The following is a 15,411-nucleotide window of genomic DNA, read 5'->3' as shown; positions in this document are numbered from 1 at the left end:
TTCATTTAAATCAAACTTTATTCATTTTTGTAAAGAACTCAAAGACAAATAATGAAATGAGTTGAAAGACGGTAAACGAACCAGAAATGATGAGATTGAGGAGGAAAGAACACATAAATAACAAGAACAGAGAAGAGCAGGACTGACAGGGACAGGGACAGAGATATACATGTAGGCCTATTTACACAGACAGCCCACACCAATAACACTGTGGGGTTTGATAGAAGAGCTAATAGACCAGAGTCCAGCTAGCAGCGGTACAGCAGTATCTAGAAACAGTTTTACTCCTGATGAGCTCAGCTTTAGATCCAGTTTTGTTTCAGCGTTATTTTTAAATACAACCAAAGCAGAATAAGCAAAAGGAGGTAAAATTTACATGACCTGTCCTTATGAGACAAAAACTGTCTTGAAAAAAAAAAATAATAATGTGAGGAATCTATGAGGGTTAAAATGATGCAGTAATGCTACAAAACTGCTCAGTAGTCACTTTGTCTAAGAGGGAATGGCTTAAAAGCATAACCGACATCTTAAAATGAAGCACACTTTACTAAGAAACAGAATGGAGGTTTCAGCTGTGTGTACGTGTGTGTGTGTGTGTGTTGTTAAGTATTTCAGTGCCGTTTATGAACATGTGACAATATCAGATAACCTTCATGTAGTGGCTGCATGCATGGCAGACAAACTCAAAAGAAAATAAGTGGGCGATGAGGTTTAAATATCAAAGGGTGGGAGAGAGAGAAATGAAACTTATCCAATGTGTGAAAAAAAAAAAAAGTGTGTCTTGCTCTGCAGCAGAGACCGAGGAAGCAGGAGGCTCTTTTTTGCTCTCCACTCGCTTTTATTCAAAACAACTTCCTTCCACCTTCCATTTTGTGCCGTGGTTCTTCTTTTAAGGGATTCCCTCCCACACTTCCATCTACTCGTTCTTCTTCTCCTTCTGTTTGAGCAGTTTGTTGATCTCCCTCTTGGCCATGGATGCGTACTTAGTGATGACGCCGTGCTGGTTCAGGCCCGGCAGCAGCAGCAGGAAGCTCACTGCAGAGGAAGAAAAACATGAAGGTGTCAGCAGCTTAGGGGAGCAACAAGTTGAGCTTTTAAATCATGTGGTCTGACCACGTGGCCATTGATATAAAAAAATATGCATTTAAAACCAAAATGCTCAGGAATACACGTTATTGTATTGACAGGGTTAGTTTGATAGATGGTTAATAGGGCTGTGTGATATGACCAAAATCTTTTATCACAATACAGGTAATTTCATTTCTTGATAACGATATATATATACATATATATATATCATGATATGGTATGTTTTCTGGTAAGTCAATAAATAAGTGTATATGGAATAACCACATTAGTTTTGCCTATTTTGTATACTCCTTAAATTAAATACATGACAAATTAAAAGTACTGAGTATTTTCTAATTTTAAGAACTTTAGAACAGTTTTAAGTGAAATTATAAAAGAAAAAAGAAACATAGGCCTATCCTATACCACGATAGAAACGATATAATAAAAATATATCCAATAAACATTTTTATATTGTTTTGATGATATATATATCATTTTGCCCAACCCTAATGGTAAATATAACATCTTTAACACATCGTGCAGATAGTCCTAATGAGCATTTAATCCAGACTTCTAAAGTCATCTGGAAATTTTTTTTTGTCTTGACCGTTTTTATGTAAATTTTAAAGCTACAATTAAAAAAATATAAAGTAAAATAGTAAATTCAAACACCTAGTAAAACATTATATCGCAGAGCAGGTAGTAGGCGGTGACACAGGGGTCATATATAATACACTATACTGATGTAGTTCACAACCTTGATCTTTTAAGAAAGATCGAATACTTCCCAATGATTATCAAATCGATTTTTGCTTGAAATGCCCATCCCTATTATACATTAAAAATAAATTGACAGTCTGGTTTAAATTAGTATAATCTCAACAAATGCCCTATACCAAAAGCTCAGCACACCAAAACTAAAATGTTTACAGATGAGCATTCCACACAGACATTTGTATTTTTAGTAGCTCCAGAGATGCTCGGACTTGTGGGAGTCCCAGATTGCTGCCTTTAACAAGAAACTTGTGAGTTCTTGTTTTTGAACGAGGGCGGCTTAATGTGTTCAGACAGCATTATAAAAATACAAAGGGTATTATAGATTGTGTGATTAAGTCCTAGAAACATGAATGCAGCTTGTGAGCCTTAAGGGCAACTTGATCTGAGATTAAAATAAAGAATTTGTTGTTTCAGAGTCATGCGACCTCTGAAGTCATTTCATGGTTTTCCTGTCAGATGAAACCTTGACATGTCTCGGCATATGTAAGTGATGGTTGGCTCCCACACAGCCGGCAGAGCTGCTGATTCACCAACTGTCACTTTCCCCGAGGCACCGCTGTGCAGCTATAAGGCTGATTGGAGTGTTTTACCCGAGGGACCGATATTTCAAGTTTCACTGCACTTTTCCTCCCAGTTTGGTCTCAATTTGCAGTAAAGACTGAAGGGATAAATAACCAGATATTGATCTACATTACTGCTGCACTTCTGAGTCACATTACCAGGAAGCCTGGTAGTTATGGGCAGGGCTCATGTGATGGGGCGGAGGGGGGCTTTCCACCGCAGGGGTACTGCAGATTTTCAACCCCAGAGTTACAACATACAAGCAAAACCGCTGCCACTGAAGGCTTTAAATGCATTTAAAATCCCTTCACAAGCAGAACATCTGATGACTAGCAGCTGACGAAGACAACACCTACTATGACTTCCTGTTTCAGATCTGTAGTGCATCACAGCAGCCACATTTAAAGAGTAAATGTACACATTCAGTCAATGCAGCTAAAAAAAAATCCATAAAATTTTTTATTTACCCCTTTGTGAATGAAACTTAGCACCTGATGCCTCAAATGTTCACTACATATGTTGGAATTAGGCCTGTCAAAGTTAATGCGATAACGCAAGTTTGTGTTAATGCCATTAAAGTCTTTAACGTAATAGATTTTTTTGGGAGGTATATCGGGCTCAGTTTAAATGATAGAGTGAAGATACTGGTACTACTAAACTGGAAAACCCAAGGAATCCATTGGTATCAACCATGTCATACTAGCTTGTCATGAAGGAGGTTAATTATCTCTCCAAACTTGCGCTACACTTTGAGGAAGAAAAACTGGCGTTAATGCAATCAATCTTTCTGAGGTTGTAACTGTCTCAGTTTTAAAGCTAGAGTGAAGATACTGGTATCATGTGAAACTACAAAACCTAAAGAATCCATTGGTAACCATGTCATACTTCGCTTGTCTCAAAGGAGGCTAAATAACGCTCAAAACTTACGCCAAGTTCTGGCAATTTTCTAAGGGGTTTCTTGACCTCTGACCTCAAGATATGTGAATGAAAATGGGTTCTATGGGTACCCACAAGTTTCCCCTTTACATAGATGCCCACTTTATGATAATCACATGCAGTTTCGGACAAGTCATAGTCAAGTCAGCACACTGACAGCTGTTGTTGCCTGTTGGGCTTGAGTTTGCCATGTTGTGATTTGAGCATATTTTCTAATGCTAAATGCAGTACCTGTGAGGGTTTCTGGACAATATTTGTCATTGTTTTGTGTTGGTAATTGATTTCCAGTAATAAATATATACACATTTGCATAAAGTAAGCATATTTGTTCACTCCCATATTGACAAAAGTACTAAATACTTCACAAATCTCCCTTTTAAGGTATATTTTGAACACATACAAAATGTGATTAATTTGTAATTAATCACAATGAACTATAGACAATGTGATTAATCGCTATTAAATATTTTAATCGATTAACAGCCCTAGTTGGAATATATTTAGGTCAAAGGTCAGGCCTCGCACATCTAACGCTACACTGCATCAACATTTCAAGCTCCTCAACTGTCAAATACATCTGCTTTTAGATGGGCTGTATGAAATAAGATCATTGTCATTCCATTCAAACATATTTGTAATAATGCCAATCCAGAAAAGGAGTCGACCGACCGAGGAGGATTTTAATAAATGTAGTTGCAATTACTACATGTTGTAATATACTCACCAATCAGGTAGGTGAGGAACAGGTTGTGCACCTGCTGTCCGATCCAGGCCACTGCCAGCAAGCTGCTGATCACGGAGGCAAAGTACTGTGGAGAGCAGGAAGGTCACATTACAGTCAACCCACAGCAGTTCAGCTACTAAACACACAAACTGCATCCTGACTGTACACAGAGCAGAATCATCCCTCACATGTACTGCAACATAACTTAATTTTTATCAGCAGAATATATGGTGTCATTTTGAAGAGACCAACAAAGCGTTCATTGAATTAAAGAATGTGATTTAACAGGGCGTCTAACGGTGTTAAAGCATGCTGTGAAAAACCCGGTTATCACAGCCTGTAACCCAGTTTGAGGTCTGCTAAGTGGAGCAGCAAAGCCAAATCAGCTGAGGATATTTTTATCTGGAGCACAGAGAAAGCTCACCATTGTAACAAACCGATAGGAAAACTCCATTTACTGCAGTTCATGCAGCACTGCAGACAGCTCTAAGCTCTCTGATGTCTGCAGTATGTAATGGACAACTTTTAGTGACAGATCAAGCTGTGTGGGTGGGAGAGAGTCAGATAACACTTTTATATTGTAATTTACCATTTTGGGCTTCTCCTCCTTGAGGGCGCAGAGACGCTTCCACCAGCCCACCATCCGACGCTGGGTCTTCACCAGGTTACCGCATATCTCGTGGAAACGCTGCTGCTGCTCTGTGGTCCTGTGCAGGAGGAGGACGAGAATGGGATCAAAAACACAAAACTGACGGTATCCTGGCAGAGTTTTTGTTCAGTTAAAGCAGATAAATAGTCACCAACAACACCTCATAATCTGGTCATCAAGAGGAAGCCGTGTGTGGTTTGTCACATCAAGACAGCGATCCTCACTTGTTAATAGCTCTTTGATAGTGATGTATTGCATATTTGCAACAACTTTAAGTTCCCTCATTCGTGAGGACTGTAGAGTTAGTGTTGCTGCAGGAGCTTTTTCATAACATGATCAAATAAAAAAAAATAAAAAATCCTAGGGTTAATCAAATTGTTTACCATGTGTAATCTCCCTTAGAGATCAGAAAATTAAATCTGCAACCATTTTGATCAATTTCTATTTATAGTAGGTCTGCAACTAATGATTATTTTCATTGTTGATTATTTTCTCGATTAATCGATTAGCTGTTTGGCCAATAAAATGATAGAAAACGGTGAAAAATGTCGATCAGTGTTTCCCAAAGCCCAAGATGACATCCTCAAATGCCTTGTTTTGTCCACAATTTAAAAGACATTCAGTTTACTGTCAGAGGAGTAAAGATACCAGAAAATATTCATATTTAAGATCAGATGATTTAGACTCTTTTTTTTTTTAAATGACTCGATTATCAAAATAGTTGCCGATTAATTTAATAGTTGACAATCGATTAATCTTTGCAGCTCTACTTTTAAGCAAAAGCTCTGGTTCCGACTCCTGACATGTGAACATTTGTTGGCTTTCTTAGTCTTTTAGGATATTAAAAGCTTATTTTGAAGGTTTGGCCCTTTGATAGGACAAAACAGGCTATTTGGAGATGTCAATTTTTTTCCACTAAAAACAAAGACCTGATTGAACTACTCGTCAGATACAAAGGGCCCGAAAGAATCACATGCTTGTATGTTATAGTGATGTTAGTTTGTAGGAATACAACACTGGCAAGAGCGAGAGAAGGGCTTGACTGAAGGAGGGCAGCTGGGAAAAGAGGCCTTCCATTTTCTGCTTAGCCATCGTCCCCTATTTTCGTCCATGTTGTCAGGGAGCCAAGCGGGGACCGTGACCAGACTTCGATAGCCCCGTTTAACCGGTCCTCACAGACATACGCCTGCTATCTGGCTGACTGTGCTGCCATGTGAAGCTGTAGGCTCAGCGGCAGCCAGAGCTACACAGCATGTTCTCAAAGAATCCTGATCAGACTCACAGATTTTTCTTAGCCTATATCTAAAATGCAAAGCTGCCTTTTAAACTCAGGCATGTGAGTTATTAATACCCATGCCCCAAGTTAACTTCCTACATAACTAAGCCCTGACAAAAGGCTGGTGCTTTGAACCTACTCAGAAACCACTGAATGCAAAGTGTAGCATGTAAAACACCCTGAAAACTCTTCACTTAACCATTTATCTCACTCAGTGCTAATCTGACTCATCATGTCTGCGGCCTCAGCCTGTAGAATGTGCAGCAGGGCAAAGGGGTCCAGGTCATGCTGATGCAGTGTTATAAATTGGGAGGCTGAAGGCGTCCGGTGGAGGACGGACGTCCAACACACGGTGCCAACTGCAGGCTGTTACTCTATCCTGTCCTGGGTGTCTGGTTCTCACCATCGAATCCACACAGCTGAGTCAAGGGAACGTTCGGTATACACGGTATAATGTCAAAGCTCCATGAAATGGTTGGACACCTTATAGGGCTGGTTTCAGGTTACAATATTCAGACTGTCATATTAGGTACGGCAAAAAGAGATTACTCCCCTTTCCCCCTCAAAAGTGAAATGGCTCAGATCAGCCAAAGAACCGAGCAAATCTCCAACTGATGATTTGGTTTAAATTTAATACCACCACTATTGGCCTTGGGCCCCGGCTACCAACAAGCAAACAACGCCCTGAGTTCAAGCCCCAGCTTCCTTTACAGCATTTGCAGTCTGACATAGAACAAGATAACTTTTTCCTATTCATGCTCTTTGTAGTTTGTTCTTGTTGATTTCCAGTCTGCTTTCAAATTAATGCAGGTAGAATTTGATGCAGCTGCTAGAATACACAAGTTATTCAGATGACCATATGCCTATAGCACATGCAGGATTTATGGCCCATTTTACTCTTCAGATTTATTCAGCGGACGATTTGGGCTGACATCTTAGAGAACAGCTGCCAAGATTTTCCATTTTTAAAATTAGACATAAAGAACAATGTAATCCCAGCGAGTTGCGCATCTGTCCAGTCAGGTGTAGGAAGAGTTCATGATATCCAAGTGCAATATGGAAAATTCCATAACTAGCAGAAACCCTTACACAAAACATATTGATAGGTAGGAAATAAACACGATTTTAGCATCTGATGGAAAACCCATTATATTTTTTCCCACCAATGTGAATGTCATCCTCATGCTCTCACCACTTATTGGCGCCGAAGACTCTGGGTGCGAGGGTGGGCACCAGGTAGTCTGCTAAGCAGAGCAGCATGACAGCGCAGGAGAGCCCAGTCAGCACTGATGGGTCCAGGTAGTAAATCAGCCTGGAGAAGGAGGAAGACAAAGTAGTTTGTCATGGTTAAGAATCAGTTTCATGTGCTCACAATGGAGCATTTTGAATCATCCATGCAAGAATTAAGAAGTCTGTTGTTCACATTCCCTTCGCCTTATCTTATAATGAGGTTTAAAATAGCTGCTTGTTGCGATTCCTGCACATGTGTGCTGGAGCTGTAATGTTAAAAACCATCTGCAAAGAGAATGCAAAAGGCCCTGTACTAAGACAAACTGTGAACCACAGATTGAGAAGGAGGGTGTGTGCATTTTGGTAACATAAATAAGGAATGCACCTTGTTAGCAAAAAGGCCTTCAGTAACCTAACAGAAAACAGTCTTAGTCTTCTAGTCTGGATTCTTCAGCTACAATGTTATTCAAGATTTACTCTGACAAACAAAATAATGCTACAACCTAATCTTATTTAATAAAATCTAATCTGGTATAATCTACATTGTTTCCTTCTTCAGGCTTTTCTGGTTCAAAAATGTGGAAAACCTTAATATAACCTTTGAACCTGTGTGTTTTAGGACACTCATCCACCTGTGAATTAGATTCTAAACCAGAGGAGATAAGTTAGTGTAGATACACCTTGTTACAGATATGCTGAGAAGGAAATGTGTGCAATGCCAACTATGTACCCAGCTGTGTGTAACCCTGTGACACAGCACACAGTAAAATGGACTCACATGAAGAGCATGGTGGTGGCAGCCATCAGGGCTCCAGGGAACCAAGGCTTCTCCCAGCGCACGACGCGATCTCCGGCCAGGATCACTTCACCCCAGCCCTGCAGCTGCTCCTCCAGCTGGGCCGTTTCCTGAGCCTGAACACAAAATTATACACATTATTAAACTAACAATCACATTACTCATGAGTCTGTTCTTGAAACTTGATAAAAAAAATGTCCATAATATCAGCACGATTTCAGAGATATCTGCAGAAGTCAAGGACAGGAGTTTCTCCTAGGCCATGCCACTTGAGCCTGAATGTAAAATTATCCCTCTGCAACATCCATTCTACTTATTATACTGGATATGTGTATTCATCTTAAACCCCTTAAATGTAATGTGTGTGTACCTTGTTGCAAACACATCTGCAATACAAAACATGATGTAAATTCTCAATTTAATTAAATTCTCAACCTTGACAATAGTTTACTGCTATATTTCGATCTGTGCTGAATTTTTTTCGGTTTTAGATGAATTTAAATATTGTATTTAAGCCCCAAAACACATCTGCAATACAAAACATGATGTAAATTCTCAATTTAATTAAATTCTCAACCTTGACAATAGTTTACTGCTCTATATTTAGATCTGTGCTGGATTTTTTAAAAGTTTTAGATGAATTTAAATAATTTACTTAAGCCCCAAAACACATCTGCAATACAAAACATGATGTAAATTCTCAACCTTGACAATAGTTTACTGCTCTATATTTCGATCTGTGCTGGATTTTTTTTCGGTTTTAGATTAATTTAAATAATTTATTTGAGCCCCAAAACACTTCTGCAATACAAAACATGATGTAAATTCTCAATTTAATTAAATTCTCAACCTTGACAATAGTTTACTGCTCTATATTTAGATCTGTGCTGGATTTTTTAAAAGTTTTAGATGAATTTAAATAATTTATTTAAGCCCCAAAACACATCTGCAATACAAAACATGATGTAAATTCTCCATTTAATTAAATTCTCAACCGTGACAATAGTTTACTGCTATATTTCGATCTGTGCTGGATTTTTTTCGGTTTTAGATGAATTTAAATAATTTATTTAAGCCCCAAGTCGAGGGTGTGTGTGCCTTGTTGCAAACTTATCTGCAATACAAAACATGATGTAAATTCTCAACCTTGACAATATTTTACTGCTATATATATATATATTTCGATCTGTGCTGGATTTTTTTAAAGTTTTAGATGAATTTAAATAATTTACTTAAGCCCCAAAACACATCTGCAATACAAAACATGATGTAAATTCTCAACCTTGACAATAGTTTACTGCTCTATATTTCGATCTGTGCTGGATTTTTTTTCGGTTTTAGATTAATTTAAATAATTTATTTGAGCCCCAAAACACTTCTGCAATACAAAACATGATGTAAATTCTCCATTTAATTAAATTCTCAACCGTGACAATCTGCTATATATTTCGATCTGTGTGTGATTTGTATTGTTTTTATTTGTCTTCTGAATTTAAATAATGCATCTAAGCCCCAGGTCGAGGGTGTGGGTGCCTTCAAGGCAATGATAACGGTATTTCCTACTACTGATATGACTGTGCAGTATGTGCCTCCATGCAATAAAGGGGAAATGACCAGCAGTAACCACACATTGCATCAAGACACACCGAGAGGAAAGGTCACAACTCGATTCAGGCTTTTTAAATGAGCGTAAGCACCCAGTAGCAGCATTACAGAGAGAGGTCTCTTCTGGAGCTAACGAGGCGTATTAAACTAGCCAGCTAGCTAACAGAGGAGCTAACAGGCTAGCCAGTTAGCTAGCTGTCATTAGCCGCGGTAACCGTCACAACCTAGCGGCGGTAATGCTACTTTATCGGTTCAGATAAGCTATTAACTAACTAGTTAGGTCCCGTCGCTTCTTGGGGGTGCAAAGTTCACGATTATTAAACAAATATTACAGATAAAAATGTCCATCCACGGCTGCGTGAACAGCAGCAGATTAGCCGTTAATGCTAACGTTAGTTACTGTTACTAAGCAGACAGAAGAAGCATTTTACAGATAGTTAATACTCACTAGCATATTTGCGCTTTTGTTGTCGCTTTCAGCCATCGCTGTTGATTGAACCACCGTCGGTTAGGTTATGTTTGTACTGTGAATGTCGTTATAGTCTGAGTTAAAGAGGGAAACGGCCCCACAGAGCAGCACACACGCCTCCTAGAACTGATGTCAGCGTCACTAACGGTCGGACGCTGGCAGGAGGTATTTATGTCAAAAATCTGCGTTGAAATCAGCCGATTGGCATTCTGGGAAATGTAGTTCAGATTCAAGCCCTTTATTGTCATCGTAAGTACAACGAAATTAGATTGTGACAATCCCATAGGTGCTAAAAAAGATAATACAATAAAAAAAGAGATAGTGCAAAAAACAAGATGCATCAGCTAACACAGTAAAAAAAAAATGTACAGAGATAATAGTCCATGTGAAGTAGGACTTCTGGTGGTCACATCTGCACATGTTTGGTCTGCTATTTCAATTATCAATGGAAGTAAATACATTGAAAGAGCATTTCTTTCAGCGTATATACTTTAGGATATTTTAGACTGTGACATGAACTCTTGACACTGTTATAAAACCAAAACATGTCCATGTTTTGTTGTATTTTGATCACAACATGATAAATAAAGGCATATTATTTGCAATTCAGTAGTTTGTTTTACGTGGGAAATATCATATTCATAAAAGAAAATTGTTATAATACATTTGAATGTTAAAGCAATGCTGAAAATTAAATTAACAGTAACTGGGTAACTATGTTTCTAAATTTACTTTCTTTGTTGTTTTTGACTGTAGAAAAATTTACACTGACTCTTTGTGTGTAAATGCATTGTATATTGTACATTTACTGTAATTAAATCAAACACAAAAATAGTATATGTAATGGAGTGTAAGTCAGTGCAGTGTATAGTTGATGCGATGTGTGTCAGTAGAGTCTGAGTGCACAGCAGTCTGTCTCCCAGCGCCTCGCTGCCCATAGCAGCTCGTGTCTGGACCGTCTGGGCTCACCTGGACCACCCGTCTGCCTCAGTTCACCTGCAGACAGGTTCATGATTGATTTCCAGACAAAATATAATTTTATACGATCAAACAGGTCCAAACAATACTCTGTCCACTGCCTTATAGTATAACACAGTAACATTTCACTATTACTTTGAATAGAATATTTCCATTAATTATATTATATTATAATCAAAACCCACAAAACCCCATACACCATGAAATACCAGGAGTAGGTGATATGTATCACAACATTAGGAAAATCACGTGATAAACTGTTGAGATGCTTACAGATCAATGTACTTCATCACAAACTAATATGAAATGCAATATTTCCATAAGGTCTGCTAATTGATCAGGAACACTCTGTTGTACATATTGATAATAACGATTATCCTGATATGTAAATGAAGTGTTGCAGTATGGAGGATGGAATCTGCCAAAATAAAAAATAAATGAATGAATAAATAAACGACTTGATAATTAAATACATGTCATTACATGTAGCAACAAATAATATTAAAAATAAATGAAGCCATTGATTAATTGATAAAATGTGACATAAATTGATATTTCAAACTAGGAGTCTGAATTGAATTAGTATTTTGATGTGACACTACCTGACAGTATGTTGTGATGGTGCCACTGTGTTGGTCTGCCTCCAGCCAGCTGTGGTGAGCCGTCAGTTACTGGGAGTGTGTGCTCTGTCTTGTAGGTGGTCCAGTACTCAGATGGATCATGTGAGTTGGTGGTCTCTCTGACGGCCTGGCCACTGCGATACAGAGCCCAGTGTTCCCCCTTCAGGTCGGTCCTCTGGAGAAAGAAGGAGGCACAGAAGAGTGTGAGGGACCAAGGCACAAAAAGTCAGGTGTTATTTACTGAATGAACTCATTGTTATGAATTAAGACTATTTTTAAAGGTCCATAAATAATTAAATAAGAGAAAGCCACATCTCAGACCACGACATCCTATCTACAGAAAGACTGATACAGGGCTGATGAGGCTGATCTTAATTGCATAAAAGTGCACTTTGGAGTTTTCTTGTAAACAAACAAAAGTTACAAAACATTCAGTGTTACTCATCATAACTCTTTGTGTGTATCCTTGAGGTATAACACATGTGACGAATGCTTTTCCTTACTCACAAAACATTTACAAAGCTGATTTTTCTAAAAGTTTTATATTATTTATATCCATGTTTACGAGCTAGCAGTCTTCTTTATTGCTGGCACATTTCTGCATATCTTGTTTGCAGCATGGAGCACCAGAGACAATATCTAACATTCATCTATTTAATTTAAACAGTGTCCTGGCTAAGATAGGCACCAATAATATTAATGTTACAGACAAACAACAAAAGACAGATTTAAAAAATGGAGGGAAAAAAATCTGAAATATTCATATAATAAAATAGGTGATATGATCTCTAATAGGATCATATTAAATATATCAACTTCAAACACCCCAAAAACTGTCTAAAGCCATAAAAGTACATAAAAGGGATGCCTGGAGTGATGTGATATATTCCTGATGTGATTTTCCCATTTTCTGTTACTTAGTACTTCTGCTCTAGCACATTCCAGAGGAAAATTACCAGACATAGTAACTAGTTACTTCTCAGATTAAGATCTAACATAAAGATCATATGATCAGATTATAAATTATGATGCATTGTCATATATTTGGATATATATATCCAATAGTTTATTGTATAAAGCATTTAAAATGAGTTCCACGACAAACAGGTACATATCTGTACATAAGTGAAATTGAGTTCTTCTTCCACCATTGCTCACAACACACTATCGTTGGTTGATGAGCTCATTTATTTTCACATTTACTGATCTTTTTTCATAAATGTTTTTTCTTTTGAGAATACACAATCACATCTTCATGTATGAAATTTGCCATATGAATAATGTATTATTATTATTATTGTGAAGCCCAGCACCTGTCAGCTCAGAAAACATATATTGTGATATATTCCTGAATGTGATGATTGCATTTTGCTGCAACCTTACCGGAGTGATGTGTTTGGGCCCGTGCACGTCTTTAGTGTGTGACTGGAGGGGACTCTGCAGCGGTGCGGTATTGTTACTGAAATCCAGATGGGTCTGATGCTGTGAGGGGAAGCTGGGATCTCTCAGATGGAAGATGAGAGGACATCCGTCAGCCGACCTTCCAGAATAACTCTGACGAACATGAAGACACAAAATGATGACGAGACCACTGAATGATGTATTCAATTGTCAGTTAATAAAGGTACTGTATGTAAGTTTTTACACGTATAAACGTTTTTTAATCATTTGTTATTGCCAATGTGTGAACAGGTTGTAACCTAACCTAATGAATGAGACCTTATGCGACTTTCTGGGTTTCCTCTATCAGCCTGCAGACTATTTTTAATGTGAAGAACGCAGGCCCATCGAAAATCCAACGGATGTGACATCATGTGCGATCGCAAGTGCCTTTATTTTCAGCTGCGCTTCAGGGTTAACAGTGTGCAACCATGGCTAACGTTCTGTTAGAAATGGTGTCCGCTAAATGCTAAACGACCAGCTCCCACCACAACTCAGACTCCAACACAAACTCTGCGCTGACTGTCATTAACTTAACAGCCACAGGTGTCACTGTTAACAAGCAATTTCTGATTTGTACATAGAGCCCCTTTAACAGTGGACTGACCTGGCTGTGGGTGGTGGTGTAGCAGGGTGCAGCATCACCCAAGTTTAAAGTGCTCTGATGCAGATGCCTCAGTCTGGAGTTCTTTGCTTTACTTTGACACTGCCAACCATGGTGGGCCAACCTCTGGTCACCGTCCATCAGACCGTCCATGTGGACACCTCGGCCAAAACTTCAGAGGGTTTCTGTGCTTATCTGCACTACAGTAGATAAGAAAACAGGTGCACACTTCCTGCTTGAATCTCAGAGAGAGAGAAATGTGTACATATATTAATAATCTAAAAAATCTGCTTCATCGTGTAAATTCAGTTCCTGTTTCTATCAGGGGTTTTATTAACACAAGCTATGACAAATATCAATCTGAAGTTAACCACTAAGGTGGAGACCCTATATCACCATGTTATCCAAATATGTTGCACTCATTACTGAATACTGAGAGAAATGCAGACATTAAAATGAGTTTATAATCAAAGCTTCACAGGTAGAAATCAATAAAAATCACAGAGATCAGTGGCTGTCTTCGAAGGCAACATACAAAAGCCAAAATGAAATCCCTTTTGAGTAAAGAATGAAGAGAAAGTTAATGACGATACCTTCATCCTCCGCTGTGTTGTTACTAACCTGAGATAATAGGTCGGGCTGTTTCTGGGGAAACTTTGCTGTCATGGTGACAAGAAAATAAGAAAGCTGCATTTGAATTCCCACCATACAAACATTATATTACATTATAAATGTGCAAACAAATCATTCTGGTATTGTGAACATCTTTCTGTGCTGTCTGAATATTCCCATTTTTTTGTTCTGCTCCACCATATTCCAGAGGAAAATTACCAGATATAGTAAAGCTCATATGATCAGAGTATAAAATATGATGCACTGTCTGTCATAAATTAAAGTATCTAATAGTATAAAGCATTTAAACTGAGTTCCACAACAGACGGGTACATGATAAAAGTACAGTTTACATGTTAATGCATCAATAATAATAATAATAATCCAATAATATAATTCTATAACAGTGACAGTGGCGATTCTGAAAAAGGGTACTTTGCACTATTCTTCCACCATTGCTCCCAATATTGCATTTTATCATTTTTATTTATGTGACTGGACCCATTTATTTTCACATTTACAGATCTTTTTTCATAAATATTTTCCTATATTTTTTTTCTGTTGAGAATACAGAATACAGAATACAATCACATATTCATGTATGAAAGTTGCTATATGAATAATGTATTATTAATATTATTACTATTATTATTATTATTATTGTGAAGCCCTGCCCTCTATATAAGCACCTGTCAACTCAGAAAACATACATACATTTTCCTCAGAAAATTCTGACTTTCTACTTAATAAAGCTTTCTGTTTTTCACAAAATCTTATTTAAATGTTTAACACCATGGAATACAGCCTATTACATTCATATAATATATAACACAAAATATGCTAAATATAACAAGTATTTAGAATAAAAATAACAATTCTACAAGTTCAGAAAATGTGTTGTCCACAGAAATCAGTTATTTACTTGATCATCTGTTTATTTATTATTATTATTATTATTATTATTTTTACTATAATTATAATTATGATTTATTTTATTTATTTATCTTGTATTTTTCCTGCCAATCTGCCTCTCCACACTCCAGTCCAGTAGGTAGCAATAAGC

The 15,411-nt window shown here is 37.7% G+C and overlaps 2 protein-coding genes across 2 annotated transcripts; both read right to left on the bottom strand.

Moving 5' to 3' along the window:
- Positions 1 to 10,244, bottom strand: arl6ip1 (ARL6 interacting reticulophagy regulator 1). Its single transcript, XM_074655772.1, has 6 exons — positions 10,074 to 10,244; positions 8,003 to 8,136; positions 7,187 to 7,306; positions 4,659 to 4,776; positions 4,070 to 4,154; positions 1 to 1,035 (listed from the first exon to the last, which is right to left on the bottom strand). The coding sequence occupies exons 1-6, from the start codon at positions 10,107 to 10,109 to the stop codon at positions 917 to 919; spliced, it is 612 nt and encodes a 203-aa protein (XP_074511873.1). The 5' UTR covers positions 10,110 to 10,244; the 3' UTR covers positions 1 to 916.
- LOC141780505 (uncharacterized) lies at positions 10,073 to 14,340 on the bottom strand. Its single transcript, XM_074655771.1, has 4 exons — positions 13,740 to 14,340; positions 13,076 to 13,246; positions 11,675 to 11,867; positions 10,073 to 11,090 (listed from the first exon to the last, which is right to left on the bottom strand). The coding sequence occupies exons 1-4, from the start codon at positions 13,887 to 13,889 to the stop codon at positions 10,981 to 10,983; spliced, it is 624 nt and encodes a 207-aa protein (XP_074511872.1). The 5' UTR covers positions 13,890 to 14,340; the 3' UTR covers positions 10,073 to 10,980.
- Between the last annotated feature and the right edge of the window lie 1,071 nt (positions 14,341 to 15,411).

This window comes from Sebastes fasciatus, chromosome 13, assembly GCF_043250625.1.
Source record: "Sebastes fasciatus isolate fSebFas1 chromosome 13, fSebFas1.pri, whole genome shotgun sequence".
Classification (NCBI taxonomy): Eukaryota; Metazoa; Chordata; class Actinopteri; order Perciformes; family Sebastidae; genus Sebastes; species Sebastes fasciatus.
This window is presented reverse-complemented; position numbering and strand designations above follow the sequence as displayed.

What these genes read in the sequence shown, in the direction of transcription:
- arl6ip1 (XM_074655772.1), bottom strand. Translation starts at nt 10,109, where the DNA reads ATGGCTGAAAGCGACAACAAAAGCGCAAATATGCTA. An exon ending in AGGAGGAGAAGCCCAAAATG is followed by an intron (nt 4,155 to 4,658) that starts GTAAATTACAAT and finishes TGCTCTCCACAG; the next exon opens with TACTTTGCCTCCGTGATCAG. An exon ending in GTTCCTCACCTACCTGATTG is followed by an intron (nt 1,036 to 4,069) that starts GTGAGTATATTA and finishes CTTCCTCTGCAG; the next exon opens with TGAGCTTCCTGCTGCTGCTG.
- LOC141780505 (XM_074655771.1), bottom strand. Translation starts at nt 13,889, where the DNA reads ATGGACGGTCTGATGGACGGTGACCAGAGGTTGGCCCACCATGGTTGG. An exon ending in GGCCCAAACACATCACTCCG is followed by an intron (nt 11,868 to 13,075) that starts GTAAGGTTGCAG and finishes TTCTTTCTCCAG; the next exon opens with AGGACCGACCTGAAGGGGGA. An exon ending in CCATCACAACATACTGTCAG is followed by an intron (nt 11,091 to 11,674) that starts GTAGTGTCACAT and finishes ACCTGTCTGCAG; the next exon opens with GTGAACTGAGGCAGACGGGT.